The 27,831-nt window shown below is 43.6% G+C and overlaps 1 protein-coding gene across 6 annotated transcripts in view; it reads right to left on the reverse strand.

Annotated features, from left to right (window-relative positions):
• MYRF (myelin regulatory factor) overlaps positions 1 to 27,831 on the reverse strand; it is a 102,000-nt gene that overhangs the window by 40,293 nt on the left and 33,876 nt on the right. For 4 of the 6 annotated variants that reach the window (XM_083699001.1, XM_083699002.1, XM_083699003.1 and 1 more), the window contains exons 2-5: positions 15,755 to 15,842; positions 14,472 to 14,852; positions 6,879 to 6,940; positions 2,385 to 2,712 (exon numbers count right to left, since the gene is read on the reverse strand). In XM_083699001.1, coding sequence (XP_083555127.1) covers positions 2,385 to 2,712; positions 6,879 to 6,940; positions 14,472 to 14,852; positions 15,755 to 15,842 — 859 coding nt within the window. Of the gene's footprint in view, positions 1 to 2,384; positions 2,713 to 6,439; positions 6,830 to 6,878; positions 6,941 to 14,471; positions 14,853 to 15,754; positions 15,843 to 27,831 lie in introns of those variants that run through there. The other 2 variants (XM_083699005.1, XM_083699006.1) reach the window with 2 other exon arrangements.

The raw sequence follows: 27,831 nt of genomic DNA on the forward strand, positions 1-27,831 counted from the left end.
ACATGTGCGAATGGCGAAACCCAGAAGTAACCCTTTCTGGTACTTCTGGGTTGCCGCAGGACGCAACCTGAAAAGACGTAACCCAAAACGACTGTAACAAGAGGTATGACTGTACAGTGGTACCTCGGGTTAAGTACTTAACTCGTTCCGGGGGTCCGTTCTTAACCTGAAACTGTTCTTAACCTGAAGCACCACTTTAGCTAATGGGGCCTCCTGCTGCTGCTGCGCCGCTGAAGCAGGATTTCTGTTCTCATCCTGAAACAAAGTTCTTAACCTGAGGTACTATTTCTGGGTTAGCAGAGTCTGTAACCTGAAGCGTATGTAACCTGAAGCGTATCTAATCCGAGGTACCACTGTATATATATGGGGGGGGGGGAGGAATCCAGAGGATACAGGAGGTGAGCATCAGCCAAGCTCTCACATAATTCTGTAGGTATACAAAGAGTCGCTCACAAATTGTTGTGTGGTGCTGAAATAGAGGCATATTCTAAACCTGTACATTCCCTCCCTCTGTCCTCACCTGACCCAAGAGGGAAAGAGACAATTGGCAGGTTTCTTCTTAGGTGACTGAGGGGGTATATCTGTGTCTAGGTTGTACCAGACTTGAGAATGAAGGTATGGACACATGTGACTGAACCCTCCTCCATAAAAATGTTGTTGTTGTTGTTGTTTTAATCCCTGCACATAGAAAACTAGACTACTGTGAGTTATTCCTGGTGAGTGGAACTCACAACTGGGTTGCAGACTGACCTAGGCGTGTCTCACCAACAACACATTACCATTCATAGAATCAAAGAACGGTATAGTCATCTAGTCCAACCCCTTGCAATGTTTGTACACATCTATGGCAAAAATCAATAAATGGATCTCATAATGGACATTTTGGCTAAAGGTGGATCTTAGGTCTGAACTGGATAATGACTATGGAAGGGGAACATGTCTCTCCCATATGCTAGCTTTCAGTCTGCAGGTATTTGTTTTGCACGGAGAAACATTTTAATGATTTAAGCCCCACCAACTGTTTTATGTATGCCCCTTTTTCAGAAAAAAACAGCTCCCCCATCCCACTCCACTGGCCACACACACACAACCATGTTTCCCTCATCCCACAGTTAGTTCCAAATGAATGTTCAGATTGTAGAAGCAGTGTGTGGGAAGGGTTAAGTAATCCCTCAGTCCCTGTCTCTACCAAACTCTTCCTCCTCAAACCTGCTCTTGAAGTAAGGTGAACCATTTGAGGCATGTTACATGCATTTGTGTGTTTTTTCTAGGTCAGCCACAATTGACAAATGTGATAAATAATTAAAGGAGCTTATGTACTTGGTATGCATGCTGAAGGCACTAATCTCTTTAATTTAAAAGGTGTGTTTGTGTGTGTGTGTGTGTGTGTGTGTGTGTGTGTGTGTGTTACTACCACTGCAATAGTTGTTATGCATTATCGAAACAAAAACAATCTTTAAAATCACTTTTTACAAAAGCAGTTCAATCCTGAATATATTTTCAAACCTTGTCAGGGACTTTGCCTCCAGCTATTAAATCTGAAATCGCACCCCCATAGATCTAGATGCATTAGTGCTGGGATTATGCTCTCCATTACACCCAGTTGTGGCATACAGGTAATGATATTAATGATATGCTTAAATGTTGAATGTGTAATTTTATGTCTAGAGTCAATGGATAAAACAAACACCATTAGTTGTACTGCTGGATAAGTGTTTAATGGTTCTTGTATTTGTTTAAAAACAAATTAAAAAATTGTTGCCACACACACACAGACACACACACACAATCGTCCCCTGATAAACAGTCCTGTAAGGGGCACATGAGATTTCCAATGGAAGTCTCAGCAATCTTAACAAACCACAATTTGAATGAATCGTCAGTGGAAGAAAGGGCAAAGCTCTACTTGTCGTATAGCTTTGCCTTTTGTATTTTTTCAGAACACCAAGAGAACTTGGCTCAATTCTCATTTTGCTGCTCACTCTTTTCAATTGCACCTCAACAGCATATCATCATAGGCCCCTGACCTATGACCATATTAGTCCCTGTGACTATTATTGGGCCTCTTGCTATACATGTAATTCAATAGCAAACTCTGCACTTTTCTCAATTACTTTAGTTATATTTATTACATTTATATCATGCTATTGCTGAAAAGGAGCTCAAGATTTTGTACTTTGTTCTCCCCATCCTGATTTTATTTTCACAACAACCCTGTGATGCAGGGTAGGATAGGAGAAAGTGACTAACCCAGGCCACCCAGTGAACTCTACGGCTGAGTGGGCATTTATGTTATGTCTACTGGGATCATAACAAGTCTCAGGGTTCTCAAGTGATGCTTCTACTCCCTCCCTATCTCATCCACTGTTCCCCCTAGGACTTACTCTGCTCCATGCTGCTGCAGTAGCTGGTGAAGCATCTGTGACTGCTGGGCATGGTGGAGATCTCCAGGTGACATGCCTTGTCCAATAGTGAACTGGGGCATCAGAGACTCAGCCTTCATGTACATGTCCCGCTGCATGCTGGGATAGTGATGGCTGTGCGGCTGCTGGTGTGGGTGAGGCGGTGGTGGTGGTGGAGGAGGAGGAGGCGGCCCTTGGAGGTGGGATGGTGGAGGGGGTGGCGGTGGAGGAGGGGGTGGGTGCTCCAGGCGGGAAGGGGGAGTTATATGACACATATTCTCAGGAGTCATGGTTCGAAGGAGGTGAGGATCTAAAAAGACAGAAAGTCAGTAGATTAATTTGTGGCACACGTATAGCCAGATTATGCTACAGAAAAACATCCCAGTCTCTTTCAACATTCCTCTAGCCTTGGGCAGCCATTCCAGCTGTGTGTTCTGAATGAATACAGTATAAGGCCGCAGACGTGGGTGGCCTTAGGGGGATATTCCAGACCATTTCCTTACATTTTCAGCACTCACTCACACAATAGTACATCTCAAGCCATTTTACTTGGGAGATACATGGTAAAACATCTATTTCATTGTATAGTGAGAAATAAGCTCTCTTTCAGTGAGCTGGAATGACGGGCAAACCTTTGACACTTTAAATGCGTATCTTGAAATTTCAACTCATTTAAAATTACTAAGATCAATTTTTTTAAAAAAAGAATTAATTGCTAAATATATAACCAAAGGGTAGCACCACAAACAGAAACAAATGAGTAATCCAGCAAATACAGGAGAATGACTTCCTGCCCTCCTAAAAATCCAAATGATAAAAATCTGAATCTCCATGCATAAAGGCTCTTATTCAGCAAGCAGGTAAATTCATTTAAGAAATTTTATGATACTGAGTGCCAAAACAAACAAAAAGCTGTTATGTGACTAGTCTGGTATATTATAAATGAGAGGTGAAGGGAAGCAGATGCTCTGTATGTTCTCTGTATTTTATGATATATATTTCCAGGTTCATATCAGGCACAATAATCTTGTTGGGGCATTTGCCACGTTGAAAGGCGAGCCTTCAAATGCTTTTTCCTTTACATACTCAGAAGTTTGCCTGTTCTTCGGGCTTCTCATAGTACCACTGTTATTGTGTGGAGGTAGGACAAAGAGATTCTTATATAACTAGCTGGCAAAGTTCTTAAAAGTCTCAGGGTGCTGTTCTACTAGCACGTCCTGTCAGAGCAAGGATTTCTGCTTGTGCAAGGGGACATTTCCCCACCCTGCTCTGCGTACCCTGCAGCCTTCCCAAACCTGGTCCTAGAACAGATTTAGGGACGTACAAAGGGAAGAAAGGGAGAGACTGTTCCCTTGCCCAAGCAAAAATCCTTGCCCTGGCAGAACATCCACCTTAGAGTTACGTCAGTTTCCACCCTCAGCAGGCACACATTCAAAGTCCTGATTCAGGGAACCTCCTTGCTGGGAGTACTAGAAGGTTTCTCTCCTGTTTTGTCTCTCCACAGGGAGATGTCAGGCTTTCCCTTATCAGCAAGATAGCATGGCACCCTTACTCCATGAGAATGTCAAAGGGCATCAACACATTGCAGAAATATATGCTCTATAGTCTTGAAAGGAGCAATAACATGACCTCAGATTACACCAGTCCATGGAGTTAAAAATAAAGAGGTTATATATCCATGCAGTTAAAAGCATTAATGGGGCAGCAGTCTCAGAATTGTTGAGCTAAGAGAATAAATCTGGCTTAATTTAACAACAACCGTTGCTCAAAACCACACAAGGACAAAACCTTTCCACCATTATTTACCAACAGCTTTTCTGTTTCATTTCATCACTTATTCATACAGAAATATCATCACTAAAGGTAGTTAGAAATGAGTTGAGAATATATACATTCTGAAAAGATTGGTGCTGCTGTTCAGTGTGCCCAGCAGTCAGCCAGTTTCTCTCACCAACTTTGAGTACAAATATAGACCTATTTTGAGGGGTGAACCCACCATGGATCTCCACCCACCCCTTTTAGGTAAGGAATGCAACTTTCCTCAGAAAACAGCACAGAGTGCTGACTGGCTGGTTCAGGAGCCAATCACAAAGTCACTGCCCACGCACCAGAGCAATGATTACTTTTTAAATAAAAATAAATATATATTTTTTTAATTAAAAAAGGCACTGAATTTTCGGATAAAAGAAGCCACCCCCTGAATTGTTATTTTTTAAAGCCACTACTGAAACCCTTTCTGGATTGGTGCTGGATTCAGATATAGCTACATGCGTCACTGGAGAAGTGAAGGGGGCCTACAGAGCAGAGGTCAAATCACCCCACTACCTCCTGTAGGTAGGTATCTCTGTAGGCACCCAAGACTCAGATTTGTCTAGTGAAGGCCTCATAGTGAACTACCACTGGAAAAACACAAAGAATGCTGGTGAAAAGTACACCACCAAACAAAGACAGAATTACAGGACTCAGATGGAATGGAGGCTTATTTATGGCCTGTCTCCCAGCTTTTATATGCTTGAAATATAAACATGTTTCCAAAATGAGTTATGAAATACCTGTTTCATTTCAAAACCTTCTTATGCAGAAGACATTTCAGTGACTTTGGGGGAAATTACTGTTTTTAATAATACACACAAATCACATCACATGTGTGGGGGGGGGGTTAAATACAAGACCACGGCAAACTCTCCTTGCTGGGCTTTTATTGATTTCATGCAGAAAGGGTGGCATGGAAGCCTACAGTACATGCAAAGATTTTACATATCTAGGAACAGGCTGTAGGACATTCACGAAAGCCCTTGACTCAAGTTCACATCCCTCCTTAGTACAACCAAACAGAAGTTTACTTAACTTTGAAGTCTGATTTAAAGTTAAGAATGTAGGGCTCTGGTTTGTCAGAGTATAGGGGTAGCTTTTTAAATTAGCTCTCCTTTATATCTCAGCCAAAGGCAGGATCAAACTGCTCTTGAACCTCTAAAAGTTATAGTAAAATGGAATGGAACTTCACACAAAGACAAAATTATCTCATAGAACTCAGTACTACAAGTTGTGTTGACGGCCACCATTGGTCAATGAACCAGACTACAAACTAATATAATTTTCATTTTTGAAAAATGTCAGGCTTTGCATTTTGCTTTGGTGAGACTACAGAAGCCAGTATCAAATGTTTGACATTCACAGGTTAAAAAATGGCTGGGGCAACTGTTATGGCAAAGTGAATATGCAAGCAAGTTGTGGAAAAATATGTTCTTGAAAGCCATATCTTATCTTCCACTTGTAAAAGGCTGACTTGGCTTCCAAATACACCTTGAAACAATGGGGGATTTTTTGAAAACCATGAGACCGCAGAGGCAAGAATATACAGTATATACTGGCACTCTGCATATGCACCAGGGCTCACTCAGATCCTGCCCCCTACAACACCTCTTCCCCTCTCCAGGATGATGAAAGCAGGATGAAACCGTTCAGACTCCCTCTTCTGCTGCCTTGGTGGTGAGGGAAAGCAGTTCACTCTGTGGCAAGTAATCTGGCCTCTTCACTATATTTAAAGAAGGGCCAGGAGGAATTCCAGGGATTTTTGTAGTGAGATAAACAGAACTCTTGACCTCTTCCATGGAGAAAGGAGAAGTAGCTGCTTCCACTATGAACAGGGCTGAGGTTTTAAAAGAAGGGGCCAGTGGGGAAACATCAGAAAATTCCCGTCAACACACCAACGTATACTCCACCCAATTCTTCTCCCTCTGCTGCTAATTCTCTGGCGTATGAATCTAAATCTCCTGAGAGGAATCTCATTATGGGATGGCAAATGTAGGTAGTGGAAAAAGATTCTACCCTCCCACTTCCCTCTCTTAACTTTTATAAAGCTTGGAGAAGGGCAGAGAAAGACTGACTTTGCTTAACAAGTGGGGGGGGGGCAATACAGACCCAGCCCCCCCATCGTGTATCTAAGATTACTCTGCCTGACACAGGAAACAGAGGAGAGTCTCCCTGTACCAATCGGAACTAGGAAAAAGGTGGCAGAAGGCTCAGAGCGTACTTACCGTCTAATAGCAAGCTCATGGCAATTTCCTTGCTTTGGTCTTCATTACTGGAATAGGCTTGTTTTTACATAATTCTCCAGAAGTCAACATCTGACAGCACCGCCATCCACAAAACAAGGCTCAAACACTCCATTTTCACTTCTTCACTAGGCAGAAGTCAACAGTTTCCCCATTTTCCTCTTTCAAAAGGTAGATTTACATCTTCCTCTCCCCACACACCTCTTTGTGCTCCTGCTCCTCCCCTCCTCCCCCACTCTTTCCAAAGGGTAGCAGGAAAACAATAGGCGTAAGTCTAGGAATATTTACTAACTGATAATCTCTTCACGTATTGCAGCAGTCTGTTTTTCCCCTGTCCGATAAAGATTTCAGAGCCAACCACTTTTGCCAACCAAAGAAGGGGGGGACGCTGGTGTGTTTGGGCTTGAATCTGAGCACTTACCATTCACCTGCTGGGGGGAGTACGCCTCTGATCCAGAGTCCGGGGGAGAGTCGGGTAAAGTGCTGAAGAGCAATGGAGAAAAAAATAGAGGGAAAGGTCAAACAAGCGTCTTGAGAAATTGGTAAGGTGAAAGAATGCAAAATATCCTTCAAACCTTGGGGAGAAGCAACAATTCCACGGATAACCCCACTGCCTGCAGCACCCTCAGCTGGTAGAGATTAACAATGGACTTGACAAGCATTTTTCTGGAATTGTTCGCCAATACAAATCCTCCTGAGACTGAAGTCAGTCAGTGTGACCTCCTACAGACAGGTCTTCCTGCACAAATTCTCCCTCCGGCGAAAGACCCAACCACTGGCCACTCCCTAAAGTGCCAGGAAGCCCCCCATGGCTAACCCCCTTATCTACTCACTACAGCACCTCCCAATTAAAGAGTTTGGGACTGTTTAAACTCATATTATTTCACACCCAGACTATGCTATTCCCACAGTGAGCCCTTTGATTTTATTCATAGGCATCTAACTTCATGGCCATTTTGTTGATCTCCTAATAAGACTCTTCTCTTCGCTCAGCAGCTCTTGCTAAGCTAAAAGAAGCCAAAACAGAAATGTATCTGTTCCCCAGAAAAAGATCATTAACATCATTAACAGATACAGAGGAGGCTTTTGGGGAATCTGGCTCTGTTACAAAAACTGACCCATCCGAAGAAAAAGCCATGAGTCTAAGGGCCAGATTATCCCATCATCAAGTATACCTGAGGCTACATGTGGAGCCCCTGGACTGAAGTTGACAAAGCTAGCCAGAAGCAGGCAAGAGAAAAGGGTCTGGCCACAGTCACCGCAAAGTAAACCAAAACATTCTATTTAACGACAAGAAAGAATTCTGAGTTTAGAGTTTTTGTTGCTGGTTAGCTTTCTGTCAGAGAATAAGGCACTTTTTATTAATGTCTGACACATTTCAGCAAAAACAGGCATTCCCCAGGGACTTTTCTACAAGAAATGGGACAACAATGAATAAACTATACTTAATCCATTGGGAATTGATTAAGAAGTGCAATAATCCTCAAGATACTGAAATTAGTTCTCCTTTTCAGTCTTTTACATTGGATGAGTCCCATTTTGTTAACTTCCTGTGTAGCATGTAGTATGAACACCAACAATTGGGAAACACTTGGCTGCGAGCGCTCCAATTGGAGAACAGCCTTTACCAAAGGTGTCATGGGCTTTGAAGACACTTGAACTCAGGATGCAAGGGAGAAACATGCTAAGAGGAAGGCCCGCTTGGCAAATCCACACTATGATCAACTCCCGCCTGGAAACCAATGTCCCCACTGTGGAAGGACGTGTGGATCCAGAATTGGCCTCCCAGTCACTTACGGACACATTGTTAAAACCGTATTTATGGAAGACAATCTTACTCGGCTATGAGTGATCGCCAAAGAAGAAGAAAAAGACTTACAGAGTGCCATTAATATGCACAGTGCTTTGCTGAGTAACAAACAAACAAGGGGTCTTTAGGTACTTAGCTCAAACTGGGTTTATCTTTGGAATGTTTCCAACAGAGGATTCAAAACGAGAGTGAGTCGACATTAGAACAACTAGCGTCCACTCTTCAGCCCCTAACTCCATGCCCTTCAAAATTAAGAGCTACAGTACACTTCTTTCCCTTTCAAATAAATTTCATCCCAAGCACCTGCAACTACAAGAAGAGAGCCTTGAAAACTTCCTAATGGTTCATAAACAGAGATTCAATCTCCAAACACACCTACCAGTAGCTGATGGAGACTGCAATTGTGCTGACTGGCAAGGTCAAGTAAACACAAAAGCCAGCACAATGAGACTGAAATGGGGAAGGGAGGGAATGGATGTTGAAGTCTAATGAAACCAAGTGAGTTAATGGAAAGTCACTTCAGGACAACACTGACATCCTCACCTGTGCTATTAATCGGGCTACTTCTACGAAGACTAGCTCATGACAGACCTTTCCAATACTACTCAGATTATTAAATTCGCACAAGTAGCAACGTCTAAATTGTCAGTTGGTAGCCTCAGCTATTAAGCTGGATAAAGAAGTGTTAGTATCACTGAAGTCCACATAAAGTACACGCTTTGTTGGCAACATGAGTAAAGAGGGCAAGGGATAAATAGACTATGGAGAATGCATTACCCTGTTAGCCAAGAGTTGCTTTCAGTTATACATTTCCCTGCTTGCTTTTTGAAAAGTGAAAGAAAGCAGCCAGGAAATGTATGGAGACCTCAGATGGCCTATTGCTGCTGGCGTGATGCAGCAAGAGTGTCAAAAAATAACCAAAGAGGATGAGACAGGAAATCTAGTTCCAAGCCCTATACTGCTAGATACATAGTGGTGGGCTTTAAAAAATGAGGGTGAAGTGATGACAGATAGCTATCTATCTATCTATCTATCTATCTATCTATCTATCTGGAGAGAAGTATATCATTCTTTTAAAAAGCTATTCTGAGTTGACTAGAGAGAAACAAAACCTTAACAAAGAGAAACTTCCAATTGCCAAGAGAAGAGAGAACCAGGGCATGGATAAGCATTTTTTTAAAGCACTAGAAACAGAAGATCTGTTCTTGGCAGTTTCAGGGGGGAAATTAGCAACAGGCTGGATGAAGATGGAAAAGAAATGGCGGAGTACTATGGCTCCAAGTGTACACACCTAGGAAAGGGGAATAGAAGTAAAAAACATCAGACTTTCAGCAAGGCTGTTAAAATAAGTGGGTGAGTATGGATATGTGTAATATTCTGAGAGGTCAAGCCTCAACATTTGAGCTAGGAAAATTATAGTTACACTTTTTTTACAGACTGTGGACTGAGAGAAGAACGTGGTGCTTGCCAGATGTTGTTGGAATTCTATCAACCCCAGGCAGCATGACCAATGGCCAGGGATAGCAGGAGTTGAAGTCCAGGAAAGGAATAGGAAGGAGATGCACCAGCAAAGAGAGACAAGGGTTGCTGAAGAAATGGGGAGAATTAGATGGCCATGCTGTTGGATTAAAAATGAGAAGAGAGCGTACAGGATTGAATGATCAAGGAAAGAAAAATAATTGGAAAACCTGGCAAAAAGAAATAGTTCAGAAAGTGGAACACTTCACAGGCAAACTGCTGTGTATCCAAATGAGAGGTGGGCTTAGGCACAAATGTATTCCACAAGGGGTTTAGAAACAAAGAGGAGAGAGATGGCTCTGTGCTCCAGTGCCAGCACACCTAGCAAAGGCAGCCATCCCCCATGACACCAGCCTGTGCTATTTCTGATGAGAACCCCAACAACAAACTGGAGATGAAGAGGATCTTCTCAGCAAAAAAATATGGCAACGAACACACTGGTAACTTTGCCAAGGTCCTGCCTATCTTCCTCCAAGCACCAACTGCACACAATGAGCAGGATGGTTGCCTCTCCTCACTAATTAGTAGCCATGACTAGCAGGGCTATGGAAGTCAGAGGAAGCATACAGCACACCCCTTCTTTGGTTCTCAAAATAGCACGTTATGTCACGAAGCTCCTCCTGCCTCTGTTCCTTACAGCAAAGCTATGGAACCTCAGGCTCAGGGGGCTAAATGTCCAGGCTTCTGAACTGAGCCCTCAGGAGTCTTCCCAGGTCACACAACACACCCTTCACAGGCCAGGTGCTCCTTGGTTGCTTTGCTGGGCTAGAATGTGCCCTTGAACTGTGACAGTGTCTCTTGTTTACCTGGAAAGAGGATGAAGGGTGATGTGTAAACCTCTGCCTTTGCATGATTGGAATGTAACTTACTATACAAGGGTAAGATTCACATCCATTGCTGTGACAGCTTTTGCACCTGGCCCTGCTCACCACTGGTATGAGGCCCCAGGAATGCTGTCCACAGGGGAATGTGGCCCTCGGGTTCCCCACCTCTGCATTAAGATACAGGTATCTTCTGTGACGTTTGACCAAACTGCGGGAGGCAGTGCAAGACAGAAGTGCCTGGCGTGCTCTGGTCCATGGGGTCACGAAGAGTCGGACACGACTAAACGACTAAACAACAACAACAACATCTTCTGTGACTCTCACCTCTTTCTCCTGACCCTGACACTTGTGTTCTGGCCAGTTAGCTAGCCTTGACCTTAATTTTAGGTCAGTGGATTATCTATGGCACAGCCTCATTTGAAATTCTTCTTGTTGGGATCCAGCTGTAAGTGAGATGTGCACCTTCTGGAGGGCAAACTTGACAAATTTATTCGCTCTTTTCAAGGCCCCAGTAGACTTGCTTTGAATAACTTTCTCTTCTTGTCTGTCCATTAGATTCTCCTGCCCTGTACCTTTTCAGTTTCCTAGCCAAATATTTACAGAAGTGTTTGCATATATCCTTCACAGCACAGCCAGGCCGAGCCAATCCACGGAGTGAGCCCACCTGGCAGGGTGCATCCCACAGAGGAGCACTGCTTGTTTTGCAATCTTTGATCCAGAGAACGGATCAGAAAGCTTGGCAGAAGAAAAAGGATCTTGCATGGGAAGGAAAAAAGGAAACTTTTTCCAAGTAACATTCAGAACAAAGGGACCCCAATTGCTGTGGTAAAAGAAGGGAGATGAATCAAGGAGTACAGTGGTACCTCGGGTTAAATACTTAATTCGTTCCGGAGGTCCGTTCTTAACCTGAAACTGTTCTTAACCTGAAGCACCACTTTAGCTAATGGGGCCTCCCGCTGCCGCCGTGCCACCAGAGCACAATTTCTGTTCTCATCCTGAAGCAAAGTTCTTAACCTGAAGCACTATTTCTGGGTTAGCGGAGTCTGTAACCTGAAGCGTATGTAACCTGAAGCACCACTGTACTAACTTCTGGGTGGGATTCTATTGTAGGCTGGCAGTGCTGGATAGTATTTATAAGGACAGGGTAGCTTTTATTTTTATCTTTTTTTTAAAAAAAAAAAGGGTAAAGGATAGATATAAAAACATATAAATGTAAATATTACACGGAAAATGTGCTTACTTATATTTACTTGTTTTATATGTTAATCCTTCATTTCCCCCCAATTTCTATTGAAAAAGTGTTACGGTACAATGTTCATGAACTGAGACCAGTAAGGAAAGCATTTCTGCAGAACTGTGCACAAAGAATTCAAGAAAGGGAACATCAGAGGTGCCATTCCTAGCAGACTGTGAAAATACATTTTCAATTGCTAGGCTGGAAAACAAAGCAGCACATTATTATTTGATCCTGTTGGTCTAAGGCTTTGAAACAAATGAACGAACAAACTAGATGCTTCCCCAAGGTTCTCAGCATGTAATACCTTTAGCTAATGTTCAGACAAGCTTTAGGGATCTTAACTGGGATTCCAGAGTAAAGATTTAATTCTACATTAACCTGTGCCTCAAGTGGATAACAAAATCTCTGCTTCTATTCCTGCATCTCCCCACAGGTAGTATACAGCAAAAAACAAAAAAAACCCACACCCTTATTAGAATGACAGTGTTTGCAAGTGTATTAGAACCATTCAGAAGTGGAAGGCTGCATGGAGACCAATAATTTGCTTCGTTGATGGCATCACAGCATCAGATCATCCTCTGTGATCCTCCACATTCTGCTAGCTTATGAAGAACCAGTCTCTGGGCTGAAGGCACAGACTGCTAGTTATTCAGACATATCTTAACATTAGATATTTGATGCACTCAGCACATTCTTTGGTCCCAAATACAGCAGCAAGAGTAACTCCAGCTGGTGAGAAAACAAGACCTGCCTGTGAAATGAGGACCTCTAAATCAATTTTTCATTCATCCCCAAAGTGCTGTACAAGTACATAAATATCAAATCCATAAAACCCTCTCTCCCAACTCTAGGATTGACATTCATACCTATAGGACATACACCAAAAAATTGGACATGTACTTTAAATCTGCCTGTGAAGTTCAGGCTGGCTTACCTTCCCCTAGCCCCCTGCTTTCCATTTACAGTCCATCTAGTCCTTAATCATCATGCAAAGTTCCCACCCCCACCAGCCGAACTGATCTTCTGTTTCCCTCACAACAACTGCAGTGGCTGTCAATAGTCTGTAACTGGCCCTTCCTTCTCAGCGAGTCAAAAGGTTCATGAGCACGGTGTTACTAACGGAACGTCTGAGAAGCTCACAGGCCACAGTGAGCCAGGACATAACTGGCTATGCACATGTAAGACAGCTGGGTATGCACATGTAAGACAGCTTTAGCAAGAAATCCAGATTTCTGTCAACCAAAGCTCAGTTCCTCCTCCTCCATTATCTATTTCCTGTTTGCCCCAGTAAGTCCCTTCCACAAAAGCATCACTTTCACAAACTCCCATAGCAACGAGCTCCTGCCACCATTCCATTCTTCTTGATCCAATGAATGTCCTTCTCCCATTCAGTCATGATTCACCTTGGCAGAACAGGGGAAACACATCATCTCCCTAAATTCACCTAACTAATATTTATCATTTTCCTCTGAAAGGCTATACCCAGTGTCAATTGTAAGGAAGTAGAAATTTGGTTTAGACTCCATGCTCTTCAAGCCTATTAAAAATGATATCTAGGGCACTCCCTGGGACCACTTGTTTTGGTGCCATAAAATAGAGTTTTGGTCAGACATCCCTTTGGAATAGTTTCCTGACAAGCACATACTTTTTCCCTGGAAAGATAGCAAGGGTACATTCAATACTGCAGCCTGTTCATTTCCCCTAAAAATGCCTAAAATCTATGTCCTGCAACTTCTAAGCCTTCCTATTTTCACCTGCAGGCTGCACAGACAACTGGCCTTCTTTGTAACCATTGTAAATATCCATGAAGTGTCCAATTAAGTTCCATCAGTGAAAACCATAACCAACAATAATCTGAATACTACTGTACTTAAAAAGGTAAAGGTACCCCTGCCCGTACGGGCCAGTCTTGACAGACTCTAGGGTTGTGCGCCCATCTCACTCTATAGGCCGGGGGGCCAGCGCTGTCCGCAGACACTTCCGGGTCACGTGGCCAGCGTGACAAGCTGCATCTGGCAAGCCAGCGCAGCACACGGAACGCCGTTTACCTTCCCGCTAGTAAGCGGTCCCTATTTATCTACTTGCACCCGGGGTGCTTTCGAACTGCTAGGTTGGCAGGCGCTGGGACCGAGCAACGGGAGCGCACCCCGCCGCGGGGATTCAAACCGCCGACCTTTCGATCGGCAAGTCCTAGGTGCTGAGGCTTTAACCCACAGCGCCACCCGCGTCCCAATCACTACTGTACTTAACTCTATATAAATTATCTGTTGGTGTTTCAAAATCTAAAATGTGGTTTTAGCTTTCTAATTTTTACCATTCATGTGCCAACATTTCAGCTCATTCCCCTCCTCTCAAAGTCACTCAAGTCCTGGCTCTTTTAGTAGATCATTCCATGAGCCTAGGAGGTTTTGCCAGCTCTCCTCCAGAAACCCAGTTCCTATGGACGAAGATTCCCTTCTTACAACACACCATTGTTTTTCGGTTTAGACTGCCGTGGACATAGTGTCATAAGAGAATTAGCAGAATCGTTCAGATACAACTTACCACTCTCAGGCCCTAGAACTGCACCCTCCCACCACCCCATCACCACCTCCACCTCTTCCTTCTTTACTCAGCATCACTTACCCAGGTGCGTAGGAGGCTTTCAGCTCTGATTTGATTGGAGGGGCAATGTTGGTCAGGCAGTGGCTGCTGAGGTACCCCTTGGGCATCACCATGCCATTGTTGTTATTGCAGTTGAGGTGAGTACTGTAGCTGGGTCCACATGGACTGGGCAATGGGGGGCCATGCCGGATTGGAACTTGGCTGCCAGGGGGGCCATGGTGGAGACTGTGCCGGATAGGTACTTGGGTGCTTGGAAGGCCATGATGGAGGGGACCACTAGATGCAGCATTAGAAGCATGGCCAGCATTGGAGACAGATACACTGACACTGGCAGAGCTGGAAGGTTGGGCATGAGGGTAGCCAGCAGAGGCTGGGATTTCAGAGATGGAGTCCAAATCGGAACTGTAGGAGAGAAGTTAGAATAACCTGAGTAACATGTGCATATTGCACTTTTCAATCTGCAGACATACAGGGTGACTCAATAGCTATACAATGAATGATGTTGGCTCATCACATCATTAATTCTCCACTGAAAGAACAAAAAACCCCACCACAGAATGTCTGAAAACATATAATGCCATTTGATCCATGATATGGAATAGAAATAGAAATGCAATGGCTAACTTGAAAGTGGAGATTACAACCACATTTATGACATCCTGTTGGTGCATGTGAGTGTGGCAACAGGCATCAGCACCGTTCTCTGGCATTTGTTCCACAATGAGATCAAGAAAGAATCATGCACACGCCTTGGATATTCTTCTGAAAATCTCCTTTCAAATACTCACCAAGCTTATACTTGGTCAACAAGATGTGATCTTCTGGCTGCTTGTGGCCCTTTGCTACTAAGTGCTATCCAATGCACCACACAGAAGACATATAACCAATGTAGCTCCTCTTAACCCAAAATGTAAGCTCCTGTTGGGTCCTGTCCTTGAGTGACAGTCAGACTTAAATCCCCTATAACCTTCTACTTACACTAAAGTTATCCATTTCCTTTTCCTTTTGACTGTTTCCTATGTAGCAAAGTCTGGTAACAGCAACCCCAAAGATATTCCTTTGGATAACTGAGCTCAGGTGTCTGGAATCAAAAACTTAACCAATGGCTCTCAAGAAAAGAAGAATCAAAAGAAAGATTTAGGAAGAACTGTGGACGTGGTAGGGATAGACAGCTGAGCACAGTTGTGTGGCAGACAGATAGCAAAGGAAATATGATCACACCATGCAGCCACCATGGTCACCCTCACAGCATCATGCAACCATCACTGTTTATTAGGAACATAGGTGCAAAATAACACACTTACATATCTGGCGAGTCTTCCTTGCCAATATATTCTTCCAGGATGCTGGTGTCAATGTTTGATGGTTCCAGTGCTCCATTAATATCATGACCTGAAACAAAAACAGGTTGCACAGGGAAAACTATTAGCAAAATTCAGACAAAGTGCCACTGTTCCCTCAGGGCCAGACAGAGCTCTGATGATGGAAATTCCCCAGAACAAAAACGCTGGCTTAAGTCAAGGAACTGAATTGGCTTTAAAATGGATATTTGAAGGAGGAAGTGGCATCAGATTCAGATCTGAAGAATGGGGTATTGTTCCAGAAACATCAGCTGGAGGCCAAGAGATGGACAACGGAAGAATGGACACCAGAAGTAGAGGGCACAAAAGATGGATGGAGGAACCATTTTATTCAGTAGGGCTCAGAAATGGCTAAGGGATTTGAGTCAAATTAGAGGAACAATTGTTTAGGAAAGGGATAATCAAAAAAAGTATTATTTTTGAACTTTTATAGTATTTCAGAATCACCCATATCATAGAAGACATTTTAGTCAAAGTTACTTTAATGAACAAACAGCAGTACTGTAATGATAATTTAGACAGAGTGACCTTTTCTGGGTGTAACACTTTATGAAAGACCTGGCTGAGACTCAATCTACTGTCTCTCTCCCTCCCCTTTCTACCTCCAATGTGGCTGTAGCCTCAGTTTAGTCTTAAACATAGTGGACAAACTATGGTTAGTCTTAACTATAGTTTACTGAAGCAAGGCAACTTCAAACCTTTGTTTATGAAGCTGTCCTGTTTCTGTGAAACATAATTAAGATTAATCACAATTTAGGGCTCAGATATTCTGTTAAACCATGGATATCTAGAAATGAATGGAAGCAAAAGTTTTTGAATTTGTCCTTGTGTTTGTGCAGAGGAAAGGAGCCCAAGTCCAAAGCTCATGCACAGAACAATGAAGAGTAATTTAAAATAAAAGTGTCTGGTACATACAAAAAACAACTTGGGTAAACATACCAGTACATAACCAAAAGAACAACCCCAGTAAGGGGAGGAGGAGCAGTAAATGAATGAATAGGCATAGACCATAACAACTGGCTTGTCTCTAGAAAGAGACACAAACTGTTAGGATTACTTAGTTGTCATTTAGTCCTGGTAAAAAAAAAAAAAAGTTTATTCCTAGAGATTAATAGTCTTAATAAGAACCATTGCATTTACTGAGGAGAAAGAGAAAATTCCAGTTATACTTATTGCTTGTGACCCTGAAGACCAAACTAGACGAGACTATGGATATCCTTCATCAAATCTCCCATCTCTTTTGCAATTTTTGAAAATAGCAAGGGGTCAATAGATTGGGACTATGCTGCTGGGAAAGGGGGGTTAACTGTCCCCTCAATCTTCCCAATGAAAATTGCCCTCCTCCCAAGCTGCTATTTGCTTCATGAGGGGAAATGTTTGCATGCCTGCTGCGAAGTTACCTGTCTGGTTTGCCTGTGGGAGGCAGCACTCGGGCAGCTCACTACACCATTCCCATGCCACAGCTGGGTTCAAATGCTATTACAAAAGCCTTGGTCCTACCAGTTTTTCATCTACAGAACACAGTATTTCCCATCAGCACCACTTTTCTTGCTGTGCCTCTTTGGAACAGACTATCAGCTCTTCCCCATTACTCCACTACCATATCCCTTTTCAGCTGCATACCCATCATACCCCACCACAAGAATTCTGGGAACTGTAGTTTACCCTCATAGAGCTACAATTGCCAGCCCCCTTACAGCTTCCAGGATTCTTTTGAGTGGGGTGATATGGTGTATCCTGTCTTGTTTAGAGAATGACTGGACTTTCTTTCAGGAAGTTCCCTCTTTCTCTTCTCTTGCACTGAAAAATGGATTGGGTTTGTTGATAAAAATAAACCTCCTGCTTTATCTGTTTCTCCAGGAGTCCGAAGCTTTGTGCACAATTCCTAAGTGCCAAAGGCATTATCAAGAAAAAGGGAGGGAGTCCTTCGCCCACAGCTCAGATAATGAAGAGACAACCTTTTCCTGAATGGCTCAATCACATTAGATTAGAATGAGAAGTCCCTCGCTCACCAGACAAGCGCGCACACACAGTCAAAGGCGTCTCTCACTCCCCACCCCTTAACAGCATTCTGGGTAAAGGTTAGTCAACCAACCAACCAAAAAGAAAAAGGGGGAAAGGAGGGGAGGAAAACAGGGGGCTTCAACCTATCAGCATTTTACCCTGCGAAAATCCCTTTCATACCAAGACAAGCAAATCAGCAGAAATAAATCCAGTGAGGAATTTTGCCAAAAGGGTTGGTTGGTTGGTGGGTGGGTGGGTGGAAGGGGGGAGAAAAATTAGAGGCACTTTTTCCCTTGGTCATACAAACTGAGCAAAGGTAGGCCAGAGACACAATTTCATAATAAAGCATACAACCTTTGATTTGCCACACCAGGGAGAAATCACATGGGATAGTCTACTACTGTACAGCATTCTTGTCAATGCCTATTGTATTAGCAACAGTTCATCACTGTCTATAAGTGCCGTATTTTTCTGTCTATAAGATGCCCCCATGTATAAGACGCCTCCTATTTTGGGGGGCTCAGGTTTAAGAAAATGGGGGGAGACACCCCCTAATTTTTGAAATTATTTTTTAGGGGAAACACCTTATACATGGAAAAAATACAGTATATCTCTCCCCTTTTACTTATCCCATTCAATACAGTTGGGATTCTTGGGTGAAGACCACCTGGTCCTTAAGAGTTACAGCGCAAGCCTATCAGGGTCCCCAGACTCAAAGCTTTCATTTAGAAAAAGGAGCAAGTTTCCAGCCCTTCTAGAGAGAAGGCCATAAATGCTCAACTAATAGCAAACAGAAACTTACTACACAAATGCAAAATTGGGAACTTTAAGCCTTTGATGAAATAGAGTAGTACCTTGGTTTATGAACTTAATCCGTTTCGGAAGTCTGTTGTTAAACCGAAACCGTTCTTAAACTGAGGCATGCTTTCCCTAATGAGGACTCCCGCCGCTGGTGCCCTTCCACCGCTCAGTTTCCATTCTTAGACTGAGGTAAAGTTTGCAAACCGGGACACTACTTCCGGTTTTGTGGAGTTTGTAAACTGAATAGTTCGTAAACAGGGCTGTTCTTAAACTGCGGTACCACTGTACCAGCAAAACTGTTGGACCCCCAAAGATGACTAAAATCCAGCTTGTAATGAACTAAAGAAACTGCCAACTCACAAGATGATTGTGAGATTATGTATTTGTTGGTATAATATTCACCAAAGACACCCATGCTTAAGTCTGGGGGAAATAAATGATGAAATCATTTGATTAGGCGACTAGAATAATATGGCATTGTATTTGCTTCTTAAAAGTTTTCATTACGTATGAAAAACCAGTAGCAAGTAACAGCTCTATGGACTGGGATATTTTAAATAATAAACTTTCCTTTATTTATATTCTCAGTTACATGTTTATAAAGTGCATAAATATTATAGTAGGCACCAAATCATCCAAATCTGAAGTATCATAACATACAGCATACTGTTGCTATTTTTGCATTTCTTCAGTGTCTATGATGCTGTGGCAAATAGGGCAAATAGACAAGTCCCCGTCCCAAAATGAGTTGGACCTAAAAGGACAAAATAAGTCTTTTTAAGTAAACCATTAAATAATCAGAAAGGGTCTGAAATGTTGTAATTTGGGGAGGTAAAGTGAAAGCCCTTATCTGCTAGTCATCAACAGTGTTCTTCCAGGAAACTTTTTTTAGCCGAGCAGTTACATCTGACCCAGGGGTCAATTCAGTGTTTAATAAAGATGTTTGTACATTAACCTCAATGGAGGAAAAGCTGTAGAAAAATGCGAGCAGAACTAAACTCAAATGGGTAGAATTCAACATCACGTTATTATGACGTCTCGTCTGAAAAAGCATATCAGCTTGCCAGATGGAACAATTTCCATCCTCCCCTCACCCCTTCTAGGGGCTCCTCTGAACCCCTTGGGCCAATTTGGGGGGTCGTGAGGGGAGGAAAAGGGAAAGCCCCATAGTGCAAGAAGAAGCCCTTGTGCAGGGCTTCCACTGAAGGGGTTTGTTATGTAAATCCTGACCAAAGGGACATAATATCCCCTAATTATGTAACTGTTACATCCATGTAGTGCAGTACAGTGGTGCCCTGCAAGACGAACGCCTTGCAAGACAAAAAAACCCGCTAGACGAAAGGGTTTTCCGTTTTGGAGGCGCTTCGCAAAACGAATTTCCCTATGGGCTTGCTTCGCAAGAAATAGGGAAATCTCCGGGGACCTCTTTTAAATGCTAGCGGTGGGGAGCAAAGCCTTCCCCCCCCCCGGCCTTCAGAAGAGGTCCAGGAAGACCGGTGGGGGCCGAAAGGCTTTGCTCCCCACCGCCAGCATTTTAAAAGCAGTCCGGGATAGCAGGGAAGCGCTTCCCGCTATCCCGGACGGCTTTTGAAGGCAGGCAGGGGGAGCAAAGACTTTTGCCCCCCGCCCGCCTTCAGAAGAGGTCCTGGACCTCTTCTGAAGGCTGGCGGGGGGCAAAAGTCTTTGTCCCCCCCTGCCTGCCTTCCCGGGGGCTTTTAAATCGCCCCGGGACAGCGGAGAATTCCTCCACTGTCCCGGGGCGATTTTTAAATGCTGGCGGGCGGCAGCGAAGCCGGGAAGTCCCGGGAAGGCAGGCGGGGGGTCCCGGGAAGGCAGGCGGGGGGGGGAACAAAGACTTTCGCCCCCCGCCGGCCTTCAGAAGAGGTCGGGGGACAGACTGTCCCCGGACCTGGTCTGAAGGCGGTTTCCATAGGAACGCATTGATTGATTTTCAATGCATTCCTATGGGAAACCGTGCTTCGCAAGACGAAAAACTCGCAAGACGAAAAGACTTGCGGAACGAATTAATTTCGTCTTGCGAGGCACCACTGTATTTAGAGTGTTGGAATGCTTGGCCATGAAATCCCTGCTCAGCCATGAAACTCGCTGGGTGACTTTGGGCCAGTAGCAAGTCTCTCAGCCTAACCTGCCTCACAAGGTTGTTGCAAGGATAAAATGGGGAAGGAGAGAACCATGCACACCTTACCTTGAGCTCCTTGGGGGAGGAGGGAAGCTGGGGTATAAATGAAACAAATAAATAAATTTATACAGCAATAATGGAGCCTTGCTTTGTGATGCTACGGTTGGAAACAAAAATGACTCACTAAATTCAGCATACACACATTTAAAAAAAATGTGTTGATATGAACAGAAAGCTTATGAAAGGCTTAGTGAGAAAAATCATTTGTAGGGGCAGGGGGAATGATATGATTACAATGCATATCCTTAGAAGAAAGACACTGGTGCTTTGCATGCTGCCTCCTGAAATATACTCAGAGTCGCAAAGTGATTTCATGCTCTTTATTCAGCTCATAGTGGTGAGGAGGAATGAATGGCTGTCCCCTCAAAGTATCTGCTTTATATACATTATTTACACAATGGGCTGCACATGATTGGCTAATTCTGGAATTCTACTGTAAGCCAATCAGGTTGTGGATTCACTTCTATCTGGAGCATGATTGGGTGGTTCCTGCCAACCAATCATACTGCTGCATTGTTCTAAGACCAATCAGACTGCTGCATTCTGAATCCTATTGTTCTAGGACCAATCAGACTGCTGCCTTTTGGATCCTATTGTTCTAGGACCAATCAGACTGCTGCAGTTTGGATCCTATTCAATTCAGTACATAACACTCCAAAGAGTTCTGTGTGCATCGGGAGAGATCCTGATGTTGGCTGCTGCTCCCTCAAGCCATTTGTGTCAGGCATGACTGTTCCACAGTGTTACCTTTCTGGCTATGGTGGCAGGTCAGCTCCTACCTTCTGGCCACCTTGCCTTGAAGGTCACTTTCATGAACACTTAACGGAGATGCAAGCAAAGGTGAGATAAGCAACCAGACGGGGAAGGTGTGTCAACTGGCTAGCTTAGGGGAGTTACAACAGAACTGATAAGCAACCCTGAAAAAGAGTGCCGACTCCTGTTAAGTGGTTGCGAGTGAGTTGATGAGGGGACTGTTGTTCTTTTCTTGCTAAAAATAAGCAAATCCTCCACAGGGCTTTCCTCAGCTTTAGGCTAGAGGCACTTGAGCCAGCTACCCAGCTTTGGTGACATGTCAGTTCTGTTGGAGCAGCATGCTCTGTATCCATCCCAGAGTAATTTTTTTTTTAATACTCATCTCTTACAAACTTAATGCAACACAAGACAACGGACTCCCATCTTGTGTTCTTCCCCCTGAACCACCTCAAACAGTGGGAATCGCTTCCCCAAACCTGTTCGTGGTTTGCCTTTTCACAAGCTCCTTCGTATGTCTGTCCATCCATCTCTTTGGGAGCAAAAAGTATCTCTGGAATGTCTGCAGCCGAGTGCGAGCTCTTAAGAGCATCTTGTTGCTCGAAACTTCTATTCAGTAAAGACTTGTTACCAAAAGCCAGCTTAGGTGATTAATTATAAGCTAATGCTGCTCTTTGGAGTCACGAGCTCCTAACAACATTAAACAATGCCCCTTTGCCCCCTTCCCTTTCTAACGAGAGATTAGAAGGGAGCAGAAAGCTTCAGAGGAACACAAACGCACTCGAAACTCCCCAAATGGGGGAGATCCTTTCTTCCCAGTTCCAATAAGACAGACATGGAATAGAAAATGCACTTGGTCAGCGCTCATCTTCCCCAAGCAAAAACTTCCAAGTACTAACCCTGTCAGAGCCCTTTGTTATCTATGGTGCGTGGTTCAAGCTGCTCTTTACTAGTCTCTTCCTAAGCTCCAGTCCAAAGGCCCACAAGCCTGGCATTTGAACTTTGGTGCCAGGTGAAAATAGATGTCACTTTATGAGGAAGAAGCAGACTGAGGCAGCAAACAGAAAGAACAACAAGCTTCCTTGTGGCCTGGCAAATGAAAAGCCCTCCTAGGAAATGCCGTAAACCTTCACTTCAAAAGTTACATTTCTTAACATATTATTTTAAGCTGCTTTTCCCCCCAGTGTGCCACACAAACCTATCATTTTATTCCTTTTCACAATTTCAGTGCTGTTCCTCAGTGACAGTTCCAACAATATTATACCTTCTACTGCAAAGCTGCAATGTGCCTTTCAAATATAACATAGTTATTAGCAGAAACAATAAACATCCTTCAGAAATGCAGCTTGGATATATTGTTATTTATAGAACTTAATAACTTTCCTTTGTTGTTAATCTTCAGCACTTAACAGGCAAAACAAAACAATTTTGGTAGAGTGTACCTTAGGCCTTGCTTTGCACATAATATAATGATTTGGTATTATGTACACAATCTTCAGGGCCAAGCCTGCCTTCCCCTTCATCCTCCATTTTGGTTACAAGGAAGAAACTATTGCTTCACTTTCAGCTAGATGATGTTACTCAATATGTCCAACCTGGACAAACTGTGATTAGTTATACTACAAAGTTTAGGCCCCTAGAAAACAAGCCACTTTCAAACTGTGGTTTCTGATACCCGTTTGTTTCCTTAAAACAGATTTCTCCTCCAACTTGTATCCACCAGCTGGTTTAGACTACAACTCCCATCAGATTCTGCCAAAAACCAGCTGGAGGGCACCAAGTTAGGGAAGACTACCCTAAACAATAATTAGCACTAACCACAATTCCTGGTTGAGATAAAACGAGTAAGTGAAAGTGAAAGTTTCCGGTCTCCTCTCACTGATGCACCAAAGGGGAAAGAGCGGAAGCAGAACCTGTGAGCCCAATGATGACCCACCAAACTGTGGCACCAAACTGTGGCACCAAACTGTGGCTCAGTATTGCATTCAGACATAGCTGTTATAAGGGCTGTTATAAAACCAGAATTTAAATAAAGATAGTATTTTACATAGGGAGCTGAAACACACAAACACATACCATTTTCTGGGGGCCATACAAAATTCACTCCATTTACCAGCTGTCCTGGCAGTGGCAGCAGTCATGCTTCTCGGTGCTGCTGGGCTCCATTTTCTCTTTTCATTTCACCCACAACTCACTAGAGGAAGAGCAGGAAGAATAACCCTTGCTCTGATTTGGCTTTAGATGGCACCACATATCCAAATATCTGTTCTGAGTGGAATAAGCTCACATGAGAACATTCAGGTCAGCCTTAAACTTCACCTATCTAACAGGTACATCTGGAAGCTATATCCCAATATTAGGTACAAATTAAGTACAGTATATACCAGCAGCTGGCTTACATAGTGAGAACGTGAGTATTTTACCAATATTATTGACTCTGTTTAGTGAGGGGGCTGTGGCCTTTCTCTTTTACTTAAAGAGTCCAACCTCAAGACTGGACTGAGGTATTCCACCTTGTGTTGAGATGCTCCTGAAGACTATTGCCAAATGGCTTAGGCTTCAGTTACTCTAGGTATTGGCTCTTTTCCTACCTCCTTTTACAATCTCAAAACAGTCTCCTCATATGTCACCTATGTGACAAACTAGACTAGCAATGATATCAAGTGAAGAATTTATTAGTAGTGCCTCCCAGCTACTTTGAAAGAATCTTTCTCCAGAAAGCCAATATAGGCTCCATATTTTCTAGAAGTGCTAAAGACCTTTCCACTTAGACCAGAGTAGCCAAGGTGAACCACAAATCCTATCATCCCAGACCACTGGACACGCTAGCTGGGGCAGATGGGAGTTGGAATCCAACAACATCCGGAGGGCACCATGTTGGCTGCCCCTGATGCAGACAATCATTTAGCAATCAAAGAATAAAGAGAAAGTTCTTTTAATTGTCGCATCCTTATCATTTCGAAGTTCTGCATGCCCGATTTGAAACGTCACAATGAGCCAGAGGTTTATTGGGTGCACGCTGCCTTGTGACTCCTGTTTGAATCTCCCCCGGTTTCCTGTTACAGTCAAACCCACAATGGTGTTTTGTTTCCTCCCACAGAGTCCACAAGCAAGTCAACAACAAATCATAGCTTCAGGTTGGCTAGCAATTGTGGCTTGTTTGGGAGGACCAAACCAAAACTCCAGATTTGGTTATACAGTGGTACCTCTGGATACGAACGGGATCTGTTCCGGAGCCCCGTTCACATCCTGAAGCGAACGCAACCCGCGTCTGCATGTGCACGTGCCACGATTCGCCGCTTCTGTGCATGCACGGGACGTCATTTTGAGTGTCTGCGCATGCGTTGAACAGCTTAACTGCCATTTCCTGGTTTGCTTCTTCTGCTCATGCCAAAAGTGGAGAAACAGGAGTGATTGGGCAGCAGCTCACTGCTCGATCCCAATAAACTACCATAAGCCAGAGTTTCTGACTTATTGTGACATTTGAATGTAGCCAGTGTTTAACGAGCCCCAATGTTTCCAAACCTCAGTGAAATCCCCTTTTCGACATTTCTCTACAAAACGTTGAATCAGATAGCAACAAACCAAGCGGCAGAACATCCACACCTACATATTAGCAAGCAAATATGTACAGGCTGCTCTTGCACCATCTTTCAGTCAACTCACATCCGTGGAACCCCAACAGACATATCCAAGTGCATATATAATGCACATCTGGTGGGACTATCGGAGGATTATGAGCTTTCGGAAAGAGGCTTTTTGTTGTCTCAGGCACAGTAAGTCACGTTCTCTCTTTCACTACATCTTTTGGGACTGATGAAAGAGAGAGTAAAACCTACTCGCTGCCAACTACTTGAGAATGTTAATTACAGCTAGAGCAACATTAAAATTGGAAAATAGTTCAGAATCATGTGGAATGCTGCATATATGGGGAAAAAATCTAGTTACATATGCATTTTCTTGAAGCAACTAGATTACTGGTAAACTAGAGTATCCTTTCATTAGGTATTAAAAAAATAGGCATGGGGGATCTAAATTATGCACAATTGCATGTTTAAACCTCATTCACATCAGTGGATAGAGTGAGTTTGTGGTTAGGTATCTCCCATTAAAATCACTGAGTGTCAGACTACGACCTGGGAGACCAGGGTTCAAATCCCCACTCAGTCATGAATCTCAGTGGGCCAGTCACTGCCTCTCAGCCTAACCTATCTCGCAGCATTGTGGTGGGGATTAACTGAGGATGTGGAATACAACCTTGAGGAAAAGGTGGTATGTAAATGAAACAAACAAATATATAATATCAAACATGTTCTCTTTGTTCTTTTCTTCTGAGACAGAACTCTCATTTCTGTCCCTGTTTGCATTTTTTAAAAAATAGATAAAGAAAGACTCCAAAAATGTTGGGGGAGGATCTCGTTTAAGTTTAAACATCAGAACTTGTTGCTTGGCAGTTAAACCTTCCTCATAAAGTCATACGATTCAAAAAGATCATAGAATAATTGACTTGTAGAGTTGGAAGGGTCCACCAGGGTCATCTAATCCAACCCCCTGCAATGCAGAAATTGTTCGCCCAATGTAGGGCTTGAACCCATGACCCTGAGATTAAGAGTCTCATGCTCTACCCACTGAGCTATGCCAGCTGAATCATATTGGAAACAGGGCAAGAACTGAGAGTTTGGTGTCCACTGCTGATTACCTTGAAATCCCAAGTCACAACAGTGCCCTCTTTCTTTAACATCCAATACACCTTGCCCCTCCCTAGAGGTCAAGGGTTTTCATCACCACCACCCAGTGCTTTGCTAAGCTCACAAAGATTGTTTGGAAGAGGCAGCTAGTGCAAATGTCACCTCCATCTACATTGGCTGCCCATTCGCTTCCACAGGTGAATCAAGGTGCCAGTCAGAACAATAAGCAAGCCTTAAACAGCAAGGCTGTACGCCAGTTCCCATATATACAGCCTTGCTTTGGATCCTGTTTCTCATGGGAAATGATATCTCTAGGTCTCTGGAACAGGGACACTGCACCTTTGGAGTTATTTCCCTGGGAAAGCCTACTATGCCACTTACAACCATAGAATTGCAGAGTTGGAAGGGACCTTGGGGATCACCTACTCCAGCCCCCTGCAATGCAGGAAAATGCAGCTCTCCCGTATGGGGATCAAACCTGCAACCTTGGCATCATCAGCACCATACTCTAACCAACTGAGCTATCCAGGCTTCATGTTACAGTGCACATTTCCTAGTAACCATGCTTCTGTTCAACCCAGCATTTGAAACCCCGATGGTTGGCATGAACAGGTGGCAGATTTTATACCTGATGGCTCAAACCTATTTTAGCACTGCTAGTCATGCAGACTTGGTTTTGCATTTTTGTTGTCTTTGTATTGATTTTAATAGAGTTTTCATGTAAGCCAACTTGCTTGAGATCACCGAGGTGGCTGCTTCTGCCTGCCTCTTGGGCAGGCCAGCACTGCTGAAGTGCATACAAATCTTTTCAGAGCTACCTTTCACTAACCCTAAACCTTCTGAAGCATTTCCAAGTACTCCAATAACGCCTGTGCCCAAACCTCTCACAAACTTCTCATTTGCACTCTCACTGAGCAGAATGAAAGATAGGCAGCTGCCCAAGGGACTGAACCAGGCATTTACATGCTGAAATCCAGAATTCCCAGTTATCATCCTAAGGTATCCGCCGTTTCCTCTACTACCAAACTGCAGGAAAGTGTCAGGAAATGGTGCAAATGTTTATTTGGAAGGAGCTGGGGGGAATGAGGTGGGGGAAGGGGGCAGAGAGAGAAGGGCATTAATTCAAGTACCAGCCTAACAAAAGGAATAGAGCCCTAGAAAAAGTTGAGTCCTTTGAACATGTGAGAATGCCAGGAATTCCACTGTTTGGACTGGTTTTCTCTGTCAGTCCTAAATGTCAAAACTTGGCCAGAGTACAAAAAGGAACTTGGGGTGATACAATGGATCGTGTTTATTTGGACTTCTGCCTTGGGCACACTGGGCAGCTTTGAATGATTTAGTGTCTCCATTCTGTTTGTAAGGTAGGAATATGATGGAGGGCTGCTATGAATACACCGTAACAGTTAATTTGTTTATTGCATTTTATTTTATTGAATTTGTAGCCCATCCTTCCTCCCCAAAGGGACACACAACACCACATTGTACAGCATTAGTGCCTTCAGGATAGAAATTCCTATTGGTTCCCACCCCCACCCCACCCCCACATCACAGAGTGGCCCCTGCATCAAACCAGTACT

The sequence above is a fragment of the Podarcis gaigeae genome (genome assembly GCF_964106915.1).
Source record: "Podarcis gaigeae genome assembly, chromosome: 1".
Lineage (NCBI taxonomy): Eukaryota > Metazoa > Chordata > Lepidosauria > Squamata > Lacertidae > Podarcis > Podarcis gaigeae.